This window comes from Oncorhynchus kisutch, linkage group LG2 (genome assembly GCF_002021735.2).
Source record: "Oncorhynchus kisutch isolate 150728-3 linkage group LG2, Okis_V2, whole genome shotgun sequence".
In the NCBI taxonomy this organism is placed as follows: Eukaryota; Metazoa; Chordata; class Actinopteri; order Salmoniformes; family Salmonidae; genus Oncorhynchus; species Oncorhynchus kisutch.
The window spans coordinates 39526594-39547120 of record NC_034175.2 but is presented as its reverse complement, the minus strand read 5'-3'; the positions used below and the strand labels follow the sequence as shown (position 1 = coordinate 39547120).

Genomic DNA, 20527 nt, shown 5'->3' with positions numbered 1-20527 from the left:
AGTTTAGTAGTGTGGAGTAACTACAATGTTGTTGATCCATCCTCAGTTTCCTAACACAGCCATGTACAGTAACTGTTTTAAAGTCACCATTGGCCTCATGGTGAAATCCCTGAGCGGTTTCCTTCCTCTCCGGCAACTGACTTAGGAAGGATGCCTGTATCTTTGTTGTGACTGGGTGTGTTGATACGCCCTCCAAAGTGTAATTAATAACTTTACCTTGCTCAAAGGGACATTTCATGTATTATTTATTTATTACCCATCTACCAATAGGTTCACTTCTTTGCAAGGTTTTGAAAAACCTCTGGTCGTTGTGGTTGAATCTGTGTTTGAAGTTCACTGCTCGACAGATGGGACCTTTATAGATAATTGTATGTGTGGGGTACAGAGATGAGGTTGTCATTTAAAAATCATGTTAAACAATATTATTGCACACATAGTGAGTCCATACAACTTATGTGACTTGTTAAGCACATTTTTACTCCTGAACTTATTTTTGACACAACGAAGGGGTTGAATACTTATCGACTCAAGACATTTCAAGATGTTCATTTTTCATTAATTAGTCAATCATTCTAAAAACATAAACCCAGTTTGACATTATGGTGTGTTGTGTGTAGGCCAGTGACCAACAATCCCAATTTAATCCATTTTAAATTCAGGCTGTAACACAACAAAATGTGGAAAAAGTCAAGAGGGTGTGAATACTTTCTCAAAAGCACTGCGGTTCCTAGGTCAGTTCTTCAAGAGGAAGAATGCTCTTAAAGCCTTGACTAGGCACTGAAAGAGGTCACATTTTTTCCTGTTCCTCCAGTTCAATAAGGCAAAGTGTGTCAATATTAGGCAAGTGTTCTTAATGGTTGGTATACTCGGCGTATAACAGGTCACAAAAATGACAAGTGTTCCGTTAGCAGGAAATATAAAGAAAATAAGAGGAGCTTTTGAATCTGTTGGGGGAGAGAGTGTCACTACAATGAACCAGGCTTCTTGGAGAGCTTGTGAGCATTTTGGGGGAAAGGCAGCGCTGACACAACTCCATGAAAGCCAGCCAACACCTACTGGCCACAGTCTATCACTCATGTTGTGTGAAACCAGGTCACTCTTTGTCTTTTGCCCCTGAGCACACAGGTCCAGATCATACAACTCAGTCAGTCTTCTAGGGCAAAACAATTGTGACTAACCCCTCTATGGAATGTGACCCTTAACAGTGGTGGCCTGGCTAGAGAACAGGTGAATAGCAACTGGGGGGGGGGGGAGGCTCTCCAAATGACTGCCATCTTCTTGTACAGTACAATGACTTGGGTTCCTGTGATTACATAAAAAAAACACTAATGAGACAGAATGTATAAACATTTTCTTTTTAATTCAGAGCTCATGCAAAACAAGCTGTATAAACGTCCTCCACTATCATGGAGTGTGAAGTGATTCTTGCATATTACATTTAAACAAAGATTATATCAAACAATGGTTTTAATGTATTTTTACAATGATGGGAGATTATGGACAGTATAGTCCATTGGCATGTTGTATGATTTTCTTGGTTTATGCATGAGAGCATTGATTTCTACACACGAGGCAGAGAACAATTTCACAAGCAAATTGTTCAGAAAACTTCTCCATTAGCAACAACTGTTAACACTAGTATATAAAAACATTTTAAAAAGTTGTACAAAAAAAAAGACTTCCAACATTTAAAGACGACAACATAATCTGATGTCATAAACAAATTATTTTACATCCAGTACAGTGTGAATATTGATTGGCGGCCATTGTTACTTGTATGAAAAAGATATGGCCTTGTATGAAATATTCCTGAATAAATGTTCTGAGAAAAAGGCTCTCTTCTGAAGAATGTGCTTACTTTACATTTTGGGGGGTAATCCATGCCAAACATTAACATTGAGCTCAGTTCCTGGCATTTCTCTATAGAACACCAGCTGCAGTTCCACAAACCTGCAGACCTGTCTGACTCCACTTCAGCCTACAGGAGCCTTTAGTACAACCGCCCAGGGCTAAAGAAAGGCCTCACTGTTCTCTTAAAGTGCCGTGTCTATTCTCTCCAACCATAATATTTTCCTCACCAAATCACCTCCAGGTCAGCAATGGTTTTTCATGGGCAGAGGTAATAACCATGAAGTCTGTGCATATGACATCGAGTCGAAGCATGTTTTAAAAATAAAGCTTCTGCAAACCTTCACAGTGGTGTTGGAGAGCTCCAAGAGCTACAAACCGACAGTTTTGCCTGGCTACAGCACGGTTGGTGTAATTGCAGTTAGTGGCCAGCTAAGACAACCTGAACATGATGACTTTCTACTGTGGCAGAGGAACACTGTTGGGGAGGTCTGCTGGACTTAGGGAGGGGGGGAGAGAGAAGGAAATCTGAGGTAAACTTGGCAGGATTTTGAAAGCCGCCCACAGGAAAAAGGGTGGTATGGTTTTCCATGCTCACACCTGGTGTCTGGGTTTAGGATTGTGCTGTGTGTGCATTTGTGGCAAAGATTAGCGTAATGATGGCCCTTTATCATGGGCCTGCCAGTAAATGCAAAGTCCTTCAGCTCGGCCTTGTGCAAAATGCAGTAGGACTGCCTGAAGGTGTTTTCGTTATTATGGACATAGTAGAATCAGTTAAAGTGCCTGTGTAACAATCACGATTAAAAATCACCTTTGAAGACAGATAAATCAATGATGACAAACAACTACAGGTATAACAATTGCAAGGGGGGTTAGACATCTGTACACGAGGTGTCTACAAAAGCGTTAATGAGCCTACCTATACGAGATTCATTTTCACTTCACATCAAAAAAATAATTGGAATGCTCATAGGGAAAACAACAGGTTTTCCCTCACTTCCTTTTAAGCTGTATAAGAATGTCCACTTTGGTCATTGAAAACATTGTTAATGGGAATGCATAGTTTTCTAGTTGTTCGCTATAACTAGCATATCAGCACCACCATGGCTGAGAGACAATACTGATGATACATTGAGAATAGTATATATATACAGTACCAGTCAAAAGTTGACACACCTACTCATTCCAGGGTTTCTTTATTTTTTACTATTTTCTACATTGTAGAATAATAGTGAAGACATCAAAACTATGAAATAACACATATGGAATCATGTCATAACCAAAAAAGTGTCAAACAAATCAAAATATATTTTATATTTCAGATTCTTCAAAGTAGCCACCCTTCGCCTTGATAACAGCTTTGCACACTTGGCATTCTCTCAACCAGCTTCATGAGGAATGCTTTTCCAACAGTCTTGAGGGAGTTCGCACATATACTGAGCAATTGTTGTCTGCTTTTGGTTCACTCTGCGGTCCAACTCATCTCAAGCTAACTAAATTGGGTTGCGTTTGGGTGATTGTGGAGGCCATGTCATCAATTAACAGGTGTACCTTGTTAAAAGTTAATTTGTGGAATGTCTTTCCTTCTTAATGAATTATAGCCAATCAGCTGTGTTGTGACAAGGTAGGGGTGGTATTACAGAAGATAGCCCTTTTTGTTAAAGAACCAAGTCCATATTATGACAAGAACAGCTCAAATAGGCAAAAAGAAATGACTGTCCATCATTACTTTGAGCCATGAAGGTCAGTCAATCTGGAAAATGTAAAGAACTTTGAAAGTTTCTTCAAGAGCAGTCGCAAACACCATCAAGCGCTATGATGAAACTAGCTCTCATGAGGACCACCACAGGAAAGGAAGACCCAGAGTTACCTCTGCTGCAGAGGGTAAGTTCATTAGAGTTAACTGCACCTCAGATTGGAGCCCAAATAAATGCTTCACAGAGTTCAAGTAACATGCAATGGACATGATACCAGTTGAAATCTGTCTTTTGGTCTGATGAGTCCAAATTTGAGATTTTTGGTTCCAACCGCCATGTCTTTGTGAGACACAGAGTAGGTGAATGGATGATCTCTGTATGTGTGGTTCCCACTGTGAACCATGGAGGAGGTGTGATGGTGCTTAGCTGGTGAGACTGTCTGTGATTTATTTAGAATTCAAAGCACACTTAACCTGCATGGCTACCACAGCACTCTGTAGCAATATGCCATGCCATCTGGTTTGCACTTAGTGGGACTATCATTGACCCAGAGCACACCTCCAGGCTGTGTAAGGGCTATTTGACCAAGAAGGAGAGTGATGGAGTGCTGCATCAGATGACTTGGCCCCCACAATCACCTGACCTCAACCCAATTGAGATGGTTTGGGATGAGTGAAGGAAGTGCTCATGATATGTGGGAACTCCTTCAAGACTGTTGGAAAAGCATTCCAGGTGAAGCTGGTTGAGAGAATGCCAAGAGTGTGCGAAGCTGTCATCAAGGCAAAGGGTGGCTACTTGAAGAGTCTCAAATATGAAATATATTTGGATTTTTTAAAACCCTTTTTGGTTACTACATGATTCCATATGTGTTATTTCATAGCTTTGATGTCTTCACTATTATTCTACAATGTAGAAAATAGTAAAAACCAATAAAAACCCTTAAATGAGTAGCTGTGTCGAAACTTTTGACTGGTACTCTGTGTGTGTGTGTATACAGAACAAAAATATAAATGCAACATGCAACAATTTCAAAGACTTTGCTGAGTTACAGTTCATATAAGGAAATCAGTCAATAAAAAAAATGATTAGGCCCTAATCTATTTATTTCACATAACTGAGCAGGGGCACAGCCATGAGTGGGCCTGTGAGGGCATAGGCCCGCATAGGCCCACCCACTTGGGAGTCAGGCCAACCTACTGGGGAGACAGCCAATCAGAATTTTTTTTCCCACAAAAGGGCTTTATTACAGAGACATACTCATCCGCACCCCACCTCCCCCCTCGGACGATCCCGCAAGTGAAGAAGTCGGATCTGGGTGTCCTGGGCTGGCATGGTTACACGTGGTCTGTGGTTGTGGCGTACTGCCATAATCTCTAAAACAACGTTGGAGGTGGCTTAAGGTAGATAAATTAACATTAACACAGCTCTGGTGGACATTCCTGCAGTCAACATGCAATTGCACACTCCCTCCAAACTTGAGACATCTGTGGCATTGTGTTGTGACAAAACTGCACATTTTAGAGTGGACTTTTATTGTCCCAAGCACAAGGTGCACCTGTGTAATGATCATACTGTTAAATAAGCTTCTTGATATGCCACAACTGTCAGGTGGATGGATTATCTTGGCAAAAGAGAAAGGCTCACTAACAGGGATGAAAACAAATTTGTGCATTTTTGTGCATATGGAAAATGTCTGGGATATTTTTTTCATGTCATGAAACATGGGACCAACACTTTACATGTTGCGTTTATATTTTTGTTCAGTCTATTTATCTATCTATCAGTATCTGCACTCCTTGAATAAATAATTTGCATAACCCTTATAACCATGTATTAAAGAGACTTTATCCCAGGCTCGTTAAGCAAAATAAGTAAGAACCTGTTTCTCACTGGTAAAACCAGTAATTTAAATCATTGTCAATTACTAAAGCTTAAGTAACTGAGACTTTATCAAATGCTAACATGAATGGCTATAGTAACAATGAACTACTGAGAAACAAATGTGGAAATGAAAATCCTGCGAGGCTGATGCAGAGCTGTAATGAGATGCAAACACCACTAGAACCACAGAACATACTTAAGTAGTATGTGGCTGTAACCGTAGTAACTGCAAGCAATACCTGCATTTTTCCTCCCTCATTTTCTGTAGCTCTAGCTGCAGCCCCTTGAATTACAAGACAGCTAGATTGAAATATTGGAAGTAGGGAGAAGTGATGTTTATTTTTTGACACCTCTCTATAAGGCCTCATTCAAGCTGAGCTTTTTGTCTGTGAGGGGTTGCTTCTCTGTGTCTGAGGCTGCACTACTCTTCCCCCTTCCGCAAAACGGCTAATGCTATATCACAATGGCAAAGGACAGCACATGCTAGGGTTAGGCACTGTGGGGGCTAGACGCAAGCATGTTTAGGTTGATAGCTAGCGGGCAGGAAGAGGAGTGGACAATAGTGTGTACTGCAGGCTGCAGGTAGAGCTATTAGCAGGGACAGCGTCTCTTTAATGGGCTACACGGTGGTGGGAAGCGAGGAGGGAGAGTCCGGGAGGGCCTGGGCCTTCTGCTCTGGCGAGCAGCAGAGGAAGAGGCGCCGCCCGAGGCTCTTGAAGGCAAACCTGAAGTACATGATGTGGCCCATGGCCACGAAGGAGACGGAGAGGATGACGAGAAGGCCAAATGCCTCAGGGTTGGGCGCCAGAATCACCATGATAAAGTGCAACAGGTCCAGGAGGTAGTTCATGGAGTTCTGGACACCATTAATCACCCCCCTCTCCGACTCGATCACATTCTCTTGGATGAGCTGGGTCACGGTTAAGTCAAAGGACCATAGACCTGCAGAGGGGAAAACAGCAGCACAGCAGTCATTTAGAATGGCATTTAAACGACCACATAAAAATGATATAGGAACAGGAAATCACCGCTATGACTGTAATTATCAGCTGATATTGGAATCAAAGGTTGACAATATTGCTCTGTGGAGACATTAACACCGGATCTGCAGCCAACTTCCCTCCAAGTGGTGCGTGCCTTTTATACAACAAAGTTCATACGCCAACTGTTAACACATGACATAGCAGCACTCATCAAGCACTTTTCCCAGTGTGGACTTTTGAGTTACTCACCAATTCTAGCAGCAATAACCCCTGCAAACAGCAGGCTGACTGACAGGTAGGACTGCAGAGGCGGCAGTTCTTCAGCGGGCAGTGCAGTCGAACCGTTGACCAGCAGACCATCGATGTTCAGCATGCTAGCCGGATGGTCGGCCTCTGGTAAGTTGCCGCTGTCTCCGGTCAGGTGGCTGTAGATGTCCTGAAAGGGCGAAATGCTGAGGTCGAAGGGGCTGCCCGGTGCGAAGACGGACGCCACGCACAGAACTAGGCAGGAGAGTTGCACCACACCCGAGATGAAGCCTGTGCGGATTAGGCCACACTTCTTCCGAACCCAGGTGAAGGCCACCGTGCCACAGATGCCTGACACGGCTGAGGCACCCATCAGCAGGCTAAGCACAGAGCCGTTGAGGCCCTGGGTGTAGGCGTAGCCCGTGGTGATGCAGTCAAATCCCAGCACCGTCATGTAGAGGAAGGACAGCGACATGCCTGCGAAGAAGATGGACTGGTTGTAGTAGGCCACCCAGCCGTCGCGGATGGTGCGCAGGGGCTCTGTTATCTGGTAGCAGCAGCTCGTCTTCTTGGGAGAGTCGGCCTCGACGACAGCCATCTCGTTCATGAGCTGGGAGCCCTCTACTGTGCCCTTGCCGTTTTCTAGCTCTACAGACCACAGGAGGAAGAACAGACATACATGATTGACTGTTTTGGGGCCACAAGACCGTACACAGATAGATCTCATAATTTTGTATTTCTCTAAGGGAGGGCCAGCCCAACTAACCACCTCAACAACAGATGTATATTTGACAAAAATGATCTTACAACACTTATGTTCATTGACATTAAGACATGTCTGTTAGTGATGTTCATTGAGGGCCAGAACATACCTTTCGGGAAGTTAAGTTGTTTCAGTTCCTGGTCATCCTCTTTTTTGCCAGCCTTCAAGGCCAGTGCCGGGGTTTTCTGGTAGACCTTCCATAGCAGACCGTACTCAAGGCACATAGAGCACAGGTTCCAGCCCGCAATAAAGCCGCAACCAATGAAGTTTGAGCCAAAAGACATGATCTGACCCACCAACATGGGTGCTAGGATGTTGGTCAGCTGGTCGATGATCCGCACTGTGGCGTTCATGTCTATTAAAGAAGAGCATAATTACATTATTGTCCACAGGAAACATAAATTCATATTTTACTTTACCCTGTCTAAGCTTGGGTGGTATACCGTATACCAGGGTATTTTTAAATATAGACGGTATGATTTTCAATACTGTGAAAAGTAATCATAACATTTTTGGGGGTTTGGGGCATCCCAAAGGTATGGTGCAGGAACAGTATCTGGATACCGCCCAACCCTAACCCTGTCTTAAGTTACACGTTCCCCTGAATTACAATATTTGCTGACAGGAGAAGTTCATGGAGTCAAACATGGCTTCTAATTTGTATCTGCTTTCCTTACAACCTTATCTGAAAGGACTTGATTGACAGATTTAAGTAGAGAAGCTGCTTTAAGTGACTGTGACATGATAGGACACAGCCAAAGTCTTATTTGATGGTTTTTCCACTAATTAATGTCAGGGATTTTTATAGGTTTCCTGAAGGTTATACACTTCCGGTTAATTGACTTCATTAGTGCAGACAAGCAACATGTAGCACACAGTTCTGGTCATTCATGAACTGTTAGTCTTTATGGCGTGTATGGCCACATTCCTTTGAGATTATCTGTGCGGAAGTGTTGCATTTTTACTGTAAAAAAAATCTGATTCATAGCGTTAGTGAACCAAGGTGAAATGGACAGTTCTAAAAGAAAAATGAGTGATTTAGCTGTGATTGGGTTCAAAGGTCACGCCACTGCAAGACGATAAAGGTCCGTTCACATGAGCTCTATTGATTTAGGGCCAGTTTCCCATGGAGACTCACCTGCGAGCTTGCTGCTGTCCTGTCCAGCCACAACCACCACCCAGTCTCTCTGGATGGTAATTGCCATGGCAGTACTGGCCAAATTAGCAATGTTGGCTATGGAGATGACCAGGATATAGCAGCATGTCTGAAAACCAAGAAAACTATACATTTTTGTTTGCTTTGGTAAAAAAAAAAAAAACGTGTACAAATGTACTTTATACAATGAAAATGTTGGCCTCAACATATAATTTAATCTAGAAACAGTTTACAGCCATAATCCAGCGTGAGACTGAAATAAACAGGCCTGCTGTTTGTTTTTTGTTTTTGTTGTGTACATTATAATTGCAGCTGTTCTGACCAGGGGAATAGAGATGGACTGGCTCAACTGGCCAGGCAGCATTTCTCTCCCTCACATGACGGCCCTAGAATAACCTGCTGACTACACAGTCGTGAACAAGACACTCAATCTCCTGTTTCACCAGCACCTCCAGAAAACTCACAGCCCCCACTCCCCCTTAAAATCCAAAGGCCCCTTCACAAATGCACGATTTGTCCCACAATACACTGACTACACCACGTGATAGACACTTTGTTCATGATCCTGATAGTGTAGCAGCCAGCAGATTGTAACATTCGCTATTGCAACAGTCTTCTTCTATCGACCATAAAAACAAGGCACAGTTTTTCTTCCGTGGGACAAAGTCTCGCTGTAGAATATAAATGAAATCCGCTCATTTGTGTCTACATATTTCACCAAAAGAAAGAGCCTCTACAAGAAGCCAAACATGTTTCCCGCCAAATCCTTGCATAATCTTAATAATCAAAAGGTTTTTCCTTGATTTGATTTAGCAACTCGTGCAGGACACTAGCCTGCCTGTGTGGGTGGGTGGGTGGGTGGGGGGTGGGTTGGGGTGGGTGGGTGGGGGGGGGGGGGGGGGGCTATGGATCAGTCTCTATAGTAATCAATGGATATTCCTAACTTTGAACAAGCATATCTCCTGTCCCGTTTGAGCAACAGTCATGACATTCTGTGCATATATGCATCTCCTAATGAGCAACACATTTCCCATAAGGACCTATAAGCTGAGCCCATTACATTTCCTGCAAATTGAGTCTTTTTGTCCCCCACCAAACTTTGAACAACTTCTGAGAAGTCTGCGTACCAATTTTTTTTTAATTGAGATTTACAAATTTGGCGCATGACATACGTATGTTTCCCGTTATAAATCAGACAGGTCGTACAACGGTGTGCGAATGAATGCTACAGCCCACAATTCTATGCAAAAGACAAATTGTTGTTACATTTTTTATTTATCAATAGATTAGTGGGTTTCTTTGCTCTGCCTTGGTGTAGGCTCTGAGATTAAACAGTACAATGATGTTGCGCTCCTAATGCTCACCAACACCGTAGCCTACCTAAACTGTCAAATATTTTATGTAAGCTACTGGTCTATTTACTCTGTTGGCAGAATGTACATTTATTTAATTTTTTTAATAAAAGGACCGTCAGTTTCTATAGAAAACAATTTGTACATACATGCATCTCCTCATGAGAAACAAGTCTCCCATAAGGCTCTTTAAGCTCTGCCCATTCACAAAAAGGTGCACATTTTTAAAGTGTGTGTAGACTATATATATATATAGGCACTGTAATTCCATACAGATACAGTTGACAATTAAAAGAAAACTATTTTGGTATTTATTTCATTAGTCCATTGTTGATAGAGTCCCAAAATGCTTTGCATGTCAGCAATCAAGTTTTCAAGAGATATAACTTATACAGAAATACAGCCAGTCTGATGTTGACCATGTTTTTTCCCCTCTTTCGCATTAATCCACGTAACGTAAATTTGAATAATATGACTAATTGGCCCAAGGAGGGGGCGCTGCATTATTCATGGGGGACGACATGTTTACTGTTACCTTGTTCAATGTGTAGGCTAGGCTACTGTCCAGAAGCTCAAATGATATGTAAAGGTTGTTGAAATGACACACTGGATTTCACATCATAGTAGACTTAGGATAGAACGTTGTACTTGTCAAACGGGTAAATGCTTTCGCTGCAAATGACCACTTAAGGATCATGACCGTATGAAAAGTCTAGGAAATGCAATCTTACCAGAATCCATCCATTGTATAACTCTGCAATCTGTTCTTTGAACTGGAAAACCACCATCAAGAGGATCCCACATAGTATGACAGAAAAATTCTGGACAACCAGCGAAGTCTGGGCCACTATAAATGAGAGGATAAGCATTAGAGACATAGGGTTGGTGGTCACAAACAGTTTATTTATGTCTGAGTAAATCACTCAATTGGAGATTTCCCTCAAGACACAATGTGTTCTTCGAATGGTCTCGAATAGAGAATTATGCCAATTGCCATCTAAATTAACACATTCCCCAAAAATTCTAATCCCAAACATTTAAAATGAATGATCAAGTAATGTTTTGACAATGTATATTGTTCATTCCTGTTCAATGTATTCAGTTCTGTTCAGAAACACTAACTTTAGACTTGGTCTAATTATGGCTGCATACCTTTGAGTCTTGGGTTTTTGTCAACCCAGTCACCGATAATGGCTCCAAGGAGCAGCACTGACCCTGCCACCACCAGTCCATACACAGCCGTGAGCAGGAGGCTGTTGCCATACAGCCCCACCAGAAATACGGCTACAGCGAAGTTCCACATACGATCGCCCTACAAAGACATGCATGTTAACTTTTGTTGTTTCAGCCAGCTGTTAAAATGCACTGCACACTAGGCTATAGCCGATGAATAATGCTTGCAGAAACATGATCCTTGTCTACTACTAAGCAGGGCCGACCCCAGAAGGAATCAGTTGGATGGACATTTGATTTCAGTAGGGGGCGCATTTAAAACATTTATTTGTATTTTTATAGTAAATACATGTCATTTAATTGTAAAACGATATTACATTTTAAATGTGGCAAGAACACTTTTTTAAAAAGACTTCATAATTTCACTATCAGAGTTTGTATCGACAGGTGTAGCCTATTGAATATCATTGTAGAATAGGCCTATGCATAAAATGCATCCTCCAATTGCAACGTCTGCCTATGCCCACACATATTATCTCAAGAAAATGTTTATATTTTTAATACCCTCAAACACCAAGTTAGGCATAGCCTACCTAACTTTAAAATAGGCCGTCATCAGTCATCACTGTCAATTGAGAAGGGTAATTCTTCACGTTTTACCGGTGAAATGTCCAAACTGCATGCCAATCACTTCAGTTTCATGGGAATATGCATTTAGATCTTCTTGAATGACTGTTTTGTGAGCGAATGAAAGCAGATGGTGTTAACAAAATGTTAGCCTCTCTTGTAGGCCTTCCTCTGTATCTGCTAAAGCCACTTTCTGTCACTCTAAATGTCAAGCTTCTACCGCTAACCCTAGGAAACTCTTTTCCAACTTCTCCTCCCTCCTTAATCCTCCACCCCTCCCCCTCATTCCTTCCTCTCTGCGGACACCTTTATCAACCACTTTGAAAAGTAGGTTGACGACATCCAGGCCTCATTCACTCAGCTTATTGTTTCCACTGGCCCTACTGGCACAGAACTATCGCACACCTTGACCGCTTAAAAAACGACAGACTGGTATCCCTTCTTTCTTTTCTTTCCAAAACACTTGAGTGTGCTGTCTCTGATCAACTCTCTCGCTATCTCTCTCTCTCAGAACAATCTTCTTGACCCTAACCAGTTAGGCTTCGAGACGGGTCACTCAGCCGAGACTGCTCTTCTCTGTGTCACAGAGGCTCTCCGCACTGCCAAAGCTGACTCTCACTCCTCTGTTCTCATCCTCCTAGATCTAGCCGCTGCCTTTGACACTGTGAACCATTAGTTCCTCCTCTCCACTCTCTCAGGGCTGGGCGTCCCAGGCTCTGCACACTCTTGGATTGCATCCTACTTGGCAGGCCAGTCCTACCAGGTGACGTGTAGAGGATCTGTTTCTGTACTAGGCTTGGGCAGTATGCTGTATACTGGAGTATTTGTAAATAGCCACGGGATGGTTTTTCAATACCTGCAGATCGCATTCTTCATTTCACCTGTCACATTATTTTACATTATGAAGCTTACTGTAGTTCCCCAGAACACTTGAGCCAGTCACGTGTTTGTACAGCGGATGAAAGAAGGCAGCAGGTGAGTCCAGCGGTGTATTGACAGGGGTTGCATTTTATAAGGAAAGTCAACAGTGTTATTTATCCTTCAATAGAGATGACGTGCAACTATAGATTTCCTTCACAGAATATACCTTGGTGCAATGCATTCGGCAGAAAATAGCTTCATTTTCTGAAGTGCAACGCTATATGGATGGCAGCCACAGGTAAACTAGTTTACAAAGAATAAGCAAGGTTTTTTTAGCAAAAAAAATTCATGGCCATCATATTTCTAATGTTCATCATAGAAAGAATGTAGCCAGCTACATTTCCTAATGTTTTGCGGAAGGTTAATCTAGCATTTTATTGGCGAAAAGTTTTCTGGCTACACTGAGAAAAGAATGCTTGTTCGTTAATTCTCATCCAAGTGGAGAAGTGCAACTGAAGCACAAAATGAGTCGGATGCCAAAATTACAATAGGAAGCATTTTACATCTGCATTTACAAAACGCAGCAAGATATTTATTGTGTTTTATCTTTTTTCCTCCTTGAAAAACTGACTCCAGCTCCACACAGACACAGCGTGTAGCCTACACATGCTGCTCCTGAGCCAGTACTGTTCTTCCTTCAGACAAGCATGTGTCAATACTTTTCATTTACACAATGTCTATCATTCGCATTTGCTTGGAAATGTCCAAACTCACCAAAAATGACATTTGGCTGTATAAATGTATAACTTTATGAGCTGGATTGCCTGTCTCTGCAATTTGTTAATTTTTGTTTGCGCTTGTTAGCATATTTCGCGAGCAGCCTCCATGGAAATGTGCCTTACTTGTGCTAATTTTGTAAGCATTTTGGCAATAGACGCCCAATGGCCTTTTTTTGGCGCCCCATTGTCTACTAAGCCTGGATTACCCTATATCCCGGTATGAGAGAAGGAAGGTATGACGATATGAAAATCTAGATACCGCCCAACCCTAGTCTGCATCACGTGGTCTCACTACTGGTGTCCCCCTGGGCTCGGTTCTAGGCCCTCTCCTCTTCCCCTATACACCAAGTCACTCGGCTCCATTATATCCTCACACTGTCTCTGCTATCATTGCTATGCGGATGGCATTCAATTACTTTTCTCCTTCGCCCCCTTCCGACACCCAGGTAGCGACACGCATCTCTGCGTGCCTGGCAGATATCTCAGCTTGGATGTCGGCCCACCACCTCAGGCTCAACCTCGACAAGGGAAAGGCCTGCCCGCTCCAAGAACAATCCATCAACTCGACAGTGTCCCCTCCCAGAGCGCAAAGAACCTTGGCGTGACCCTGGACAACACCCTGTCATTCTCTGCAAACATCAAAGTAGTGACTCACTCCTGCAGGTCCATGCTCTACAACATCAGTAGAGTACGACCCTACCTCACACAGAAAGAGGCACAGATCCTAATCCAGACACTTGTCATCTCCCGTCTGGACTAGTGCACCTCGTCTGTGGCTGGACTCCCTCTGCTTGTGCCATCAAACACCTGCAATTTATCAGAACGCTGCAGCCCGCCTGGTGCTCAACCTTCCCAAGTTCTCCCATGTCACCCCGCTCCTCTGCACACTCCAATGGCTTCCAGTCGAAGCTCACATCCACTACAAGACCATGGTACTTGTCTACCGAGCAGCAAGAGCAACTGCTATGCTCAAACCCTACACTCCAACCTGAGTACTCAGCTCTGCCACCTCAGGTCTCTTGGCCCTCCCATCCCTACAGGAGGGAAGCTCCTGCCCAGCCCAGTCAAAGCTCTTCTCTGTCCTGGCACCCCAATGGTGGAACCAGCTTCCCCCTAAAGCTAGGACAGTAGAGTCCCTGCCCATCTTCTGAACCCATCTGAAACCCTACCTCTTCAAAGAATACATTAAATAATCCCACAGCACCCCCACCTCGCACCTCCCACCCCCTTTCGTGAACTATCACGTGCACTTGACTCTTTTCCCCCCTACTAGCACTGAATTTGTTGATAGTTACTTTATTGAGAAAAAATGTACTTCCTTTGACTGAGATATATGGTAGTCCCACCTAGCTATCTTAAGATAAATGCACTAACTCTAAGTTGTTCTGGATAAGAGGGTCTGCTAAATGACTAAAATGTCAAATGTAGGATTATTTTGTTTCTATCAAAGCATATATTTAATGCCTAAGTGAGGCGCGCTGATGAGTTTTGGCCGAATGAGGGGGAAAAAATGTACTATTCAGCTTCGGATAAGAAATGATGAGGGATGTGTTTTTGGTTGTAACATATTGGCCTACTAGGTTACAGTATATGCTATTATATTTAGTTATGTTATGTAAAATACTAATTCATCATGTGATCTTGCGAGACATTGACTCAGCTTTGATCTAGCTTTACTAAGCACACACCAATGTGAGAAGTAAAAGTCTTCCATTTGTAATAATAATAATAATAATAATAAGTGATGAGTTGGACTACTACTTATTTTAAGCAATTTGAGTGTGCGTCAAATCATGGTGCTGAAAGGACAGCACCATAACCAAGTGGTCCCATATCCTTTTGGGTCCCACTGCGCAAGAGTGGGTCCGTGGAGTTTTATGAACATCAAGGCAGGCACTGTGAATTTGGATCCTTGATTTCGTCGGTGGATCAGTTTGTCTGCATATGCATTAGAGGTGGTACGTTTCTGTAAACTCAGCACACAGACAGCAGGGCGAGTTCAAGTGCGTCATACACGAGCCCAAACTGTTTTGAGGACAGACGGTTTAGCAACCCCTGGTAGTTTTTTTGTTGTCTGTGGCTGTTTTTGTTACAGCTCGAAGTGGTCAAGTTTTCGTGGAATTATTTTGGTAATTATACTGAACAGAACATGTAAAGTGTTGGTCCCATGTTTCATGAGCTGAAATAAAAGATCCCATAATTTTCCATCCACAAAAAAAAAATATTTATCTCAAATGTTGAGCAAAAATGTGTTTACATCCCTGTTAGCAAACATTTCTCATTTGCCAAGATAATCCATCCACCTGACAAGTGTGGCATATCAAGAAACTGATTAAACAGCATGATCATTACACTGGTGCACCTTAAAAGGACACTAAAATGTGCAGTTTTGTTACACAACACAATGCCACAGATGTCCCAAGTTGAGGGAGCGTGCAATTGGCATGCTGACTGCAGGAATGTCCACCAGAGCTACTGCCAGAGAAATGTACGTTAATTTCTGTACCATATGCCGCCTCCAACATCATTTTAGAGAATTTAGTAGTACGTCCAACCGGCCTCGACCACAAACCACATGTAACCACGCCAGCTTAGGACCTCCACATCTGGCTTATTCACCTGCGGGATCGTTTGAGATCAACCACCTAGACACCCGATGAAACTGAGGAGTATTTCTGTCTGTAATAAAGCCCTTTTGTGGGGGAAAAACACACTCTGAATGGCTGGGCCTGGCTCCCGAGTCATATGAAATCCATAGAATAGGGCCTAATGAATTTATTTCAATTGACTGATTTCATTATATGAACTATAAGTCAGTAACATAATTTTAATTGTTGCGTTTATATTTTTGTTCAGTGTAAATGTAATATATTTAGAATGTATCTGAATTAATTCTCCAGAAGTATTTTTACCAGGTCTGTGTATTCTCAAATTGATTAAAAATGTATAAAAAATTCAGGGACCACGGCTGCCCTGCTCCCCGCGCAAAGGCAGCATTACATCCCTGTTCAATTCGCAAGTGGCTGAAACTGTCACCGAAGAAAGCATCCGAGCGAGTGAAACAGCTCCCCTCTGTGTAACCTATGTGTAGCCAATGTATCTGATGCTGTCTGGACAAAAATAAGTATGACATGCCATACTCTTTTTGTCCAGACAGCATCAGATACCAAGCTGTTCTCAGAGCATTTCGTATTATTTTGTACGTAAATCCAAGACACTCCATTCAGTAAGATATGTTACGTTTCGTATGAGATGTATTTACATGTACTATGTTGTGTTTAGTCTATCAGACCAGGCTGGGGTTACACATACTGAGACAGATGAGCCCTGTTTCGCTCGCTCAGATGCGTCTTTGTGTCGGTGCGCATCTTCTCAAATAAATTATGAATATTGAATGTTTTATCTAGATGGACAAGGAGGTACGGTAGGGCCCCCTAAGCTCGCCCATCATGCCGACCTTGCTACTGAGCATAAAGTGATCATACCCTTTATAAATTAATAACGGTCTACTGCCAAGGACTGTTACACAAAATAAACATTACCTAAACAAACGCATGCACCTTATTTACAAATACCATAACAGAATAACTATTGTATACATAGAATATTACACACTATATCGAACCATCCATGGGTCTACCGATCAACCATTTTTTAATCAACAATTCTTGTCAAACCAGACTAAGCGCGCGCAAGATGCGCTCCACTGGATGAGAAATAGCCTATAGCGCCTTCAATTGTGTACCTATTCTTAAACATAAAAAGGCTAAAATATTTTGTCAAATGGCCCTCCACCATGAGCAATAAGGTGATGGCCTACCTACTCCTTATTATACTTTAAATGGTTTCTCTTGGCTTCGTTTCACTTACCCATGTCGAGAGGCCATGTCCCAGGTAAATAAGGAACTTTGGTGATGTGAAGAACTCTTGGACCGATTCTGCAAGGAAAATAATGTTTACGATTCGTTGTTATTGATATCATATGGCCACCTGTGTGGTCAATAGATCGGCAGCCATAATTTATTGATCAAATATGCCGTTTAAATGAGTCCTTGTAAAATAACTGAAAACGTCAAATTGACCTACCACAGCAACGTTTCTTAGATCCAGCGTTATCCATTGTAATACTTTTCCGGAAATAATTAACGTTTGCCCAATATGTATTTATCTTCGTAAAGCAATGCTATCGATGGGAGACACTGTGCATAAAAATGTCGGTAAACGCACGCCAAAGCTCCCCTTTCTCCTTTCCAAACTTAGCTATCACTGTAGCTGAAGTTGGAAACAAATATCTTAGCCGAAAATCCTTTTTTTAGTTCAAATGCAAAACAATAAAATCTCCCGAACAGCTCCAGCAACCTTCTCTCGTCTTTTCTGCACTGCCAACAGCGTTTGTCACTGGTCAATATACAGTGGCCCGAAGGAATACGTCACAGTCACATGACTCGAGCCTCACAGCCTATACAGATGCATGCAAAACAAACAAAACAAAGTTCTTGTGGCGAACTATTATTTACGATGCATTGTTGCAATAGATCTGACATTATCCATGGTTTTGGTGGTTGTTAGAATGTTATTCATTCTATAATAACTGCTTATATCTGGAGGGAGGGGGGATAGGGGGTAGTTAGTAACTATGTTCAGTACCAGTCAAAAGTATGGATATATATATATATACCACAGGAGGTTGGTGGCACCTTTATTGGGGAGGACTAGCTGTTGGTAATGAGTGGATACGTGGAAGTTTGGCAAATACATGAAACACATGGTGTCCATGAGTTTGATGCCATTCCATTTACTCAATTCCAGCCATAATTATGAGACGTCCTCCCCACAGCAGCCTCCACTGATAAATATATATATATATATACATACACAGTACCAGTCAAAGGTTTGGACACAGCTACTCATTTAATTAGGGTTTTTCCTTTATTTGTACTATTTTCTACATTGTAGAATAATAGTGAAGACATTAAAACTCTGAAATAACACATATGGAATCATGTAGTAACCAAAAACGTGATAAACAAATCAAAATACATTTCAAAGTATCCCCCCATTGTCTTGACAGCTTTGCACACTCTTGGCAATCTCTCAACCAGCTTCAGGAGAAATGTTTTTCCAACAGTCTTGAAAGAGCTCCCACATATGCTGAGCAATTGTTGGCTGCTTTTCCTTCCCTCTGCGGTCCAACTCATCCTAAACCATCTCAATTGGGTTGAAGTCGGGGGGATTGTGGATGCCAGGTTATCTGATGCAGCACCATCACTATCCTTCTTGGTCAAATAACCCTTACACAGCCTGAAGGTGTGTTTTGGGTCATTGTCCTGTTTAAATACAATTAATAGTCCCACTAAACTAAAACCAGATGGGATGCTGTGGTAGCCATGCTGGTTAAGTGTGCCGTGAATTCTAAATAAATCACTGATAGTGTCACCAGCAAACCACCCCCACTACATCACACCTCCTCCTCCATGCTTCACGGTGGGAACCACACATGCTGAGATCATCTGTTCACCTACTGTGCATCTCACAAAGACACTGCAGTTGGAACAATTTGGACTCGTCACCCCAAAGGACAGATTTCCACTGGTCTAATGTCTAATTGCTTGTGTTTCTTGGCCCAAGCAAGTCTTTTATTCTTATTAGTGTTATTTAGTAGTGGTTTCCTTGTAGCAATTCGATCATGAAGGCCTGATTCATGCAGTCTCCTCTGAACAGACGATGTTGAGATGTGTCTGTTACTTGAACTCTGTTAAGCATTTATTTAGGCTGCAGTCTGAGGTGCAGTTAACTCTAATGAACTTGTCTTCTGCAGCAAAGGTAACTCTGGGTCTTCCTTTCCTGTGGCAGTCCTCATGAGAGCCAGTTTCATCATAGATCTTTATGATTGTTGCGACTGCACTTAACATTTTCCAAATTGACTGACCTTTGTGTCTTAAAGTAATGATGGACTGTTGTTTCTCGTATTTGAGCAGTTCTTGCCATATTATGGACCTGGTCTTTTACCAAATAGGGCTATCTTCTGTATACTACCCCTACCTTGTCCCAATACAACTGATTGGCTCAAACGCATTAAGAAGGACATAAATTCCACAAATTAACTTTTAACAAGGAACACCTGTTAATTGAAATGCATTTCAGGTTGGAAAAGCATTCCTCATGAAGCTGGTTGAGAGAATGCCAAGAGTGTTGCAAAGCTGTCATCAAGGCAAAGGGTGGTTACTTTGAAGAATTCTCAAATATGATTATTATTTGTTTATTTGTTTAAAACTTTTTTGGTTACTACATGATTCCATGTGTGTTATTTCATAGTTTAGATTTTTTCACTTTTATTCTACTATGTATAAAAAAAATGAAAAAAATAAAGGAAAACCCTTGAATGAGTGTCCAGACCCTTGACTGGTACTGTATGTAAGGTTTATTTTTTTATTGCAGTGGCAAGTGTTACTGATGTGGACTACCCCCTATCAGACAGTTAAAAATAACAAAAGTTTATTACATAAACAGGGGGCAGGCAAATGACAGGTCAAGGGCAGGCAGAGGTCAGTAATCCAGGGCAGAGTCCGTAAGGTACAGAACGGCAAGCAGGCTCAGGATCAGGGCAGGAAAGAGGAGACCGAGGTTTAATTATTGATACATGAAATGTGGGATGTATATGGTGGGTGCAGGGCACAGAAGACGGACAGCAGAGGGGCTAAAGATCATGGAGATGGGGAAAGGGCCGATAAAACGGGGAACGTTTGCGGGACTCTACCCAGAGGAGCAGATCCCGAGTGGACAGCCATACCCTCTGCCCAAGACAAAATGGGGAGCCGGGGTTCGGTGGCGGTCTGCTTGTCGAGGATACCTGGAGGTGGTCTTGAGAAGAGTGGACCGAGCTCTATTCCAGGTACGCTGACAGTGGCGGATGAAAATCTGGGCCGAGGGTATGTTGACCTCTTCCTCTTGCTCCAGGAAGAGCGGGGGCAGATAACTCACGGAGCACTCGAAGGGCGAGAGCCCAGTGGCCAAGCAGGGAAGGGTGTTCCGGACATACTCCACCCATACGAGTTGCTGGCTCCAGGTGGTGTGGTTGGCTGACACAAAGAACCAAAGCGTTGTCTCCAGGTCCTGATTGGAATGCTCCGACTGGCCATTGGATTGAGGATGAAACCCAGA

At 42.5% G+C, this 20527-nt stretch overlaps 1 protein-coding gene across 1 annotated transcript; it reads right to left on the bottom strand.

The window, feature by feature from the left end:
- Nucleotides 1-1339: 1339 nt before the first annotated feature.
- LOC109902431 (solute carrier family 40 member 1) lies at nt 1340-17754 on the bottom strand. Its single transcript, XM_020498778.2, has 8 exons — nt 17453-17754; nt 17237-17304; nt 11079-11238; nt 10658-10773; nt 8557-8683; nt 7528-7773; nt 6659-7303; nt 1340-6368 (listed from the first exon to the last, which is right to left on the bottom strand). Exons 1-8 carry the CDS (start codon nt 17484-17486, stop codon nt 6046-6048), a joined length of 1719 nt encoding a protein of 572 aa, XP_020354367.1. The 5' UTR covers nt 17487-17754; the 3' UTR covers nt 1340-6045.
- Nucleotides 17755-20527: the final 2773 nt, after the last annotated feature.

Bases quoted from the DNA above. Each gene is read 5' to 3' on its own strand.
- LOC109902431 (XM_020498778.2), bottom strand. From the start codon at position 17,486: ATGGATAACGCTGGATCTAAGAAACGTTGCTGTG. The intron at 7,774-8,556 runs GTGAGTCTCCAT...CTTCTTTAATAG, and splicing joins GGACAGCAGCAAGCTCGCAG to ACATGAACGCCACAGTGCGG. The intron at 6,369-6,658 runs GTGAGTAACTCA...TCCCCTCTGCAG, and splicing joins GGTTATTGCTGCTAGAATTG to GTCTATGGTCCTTTGACTTA.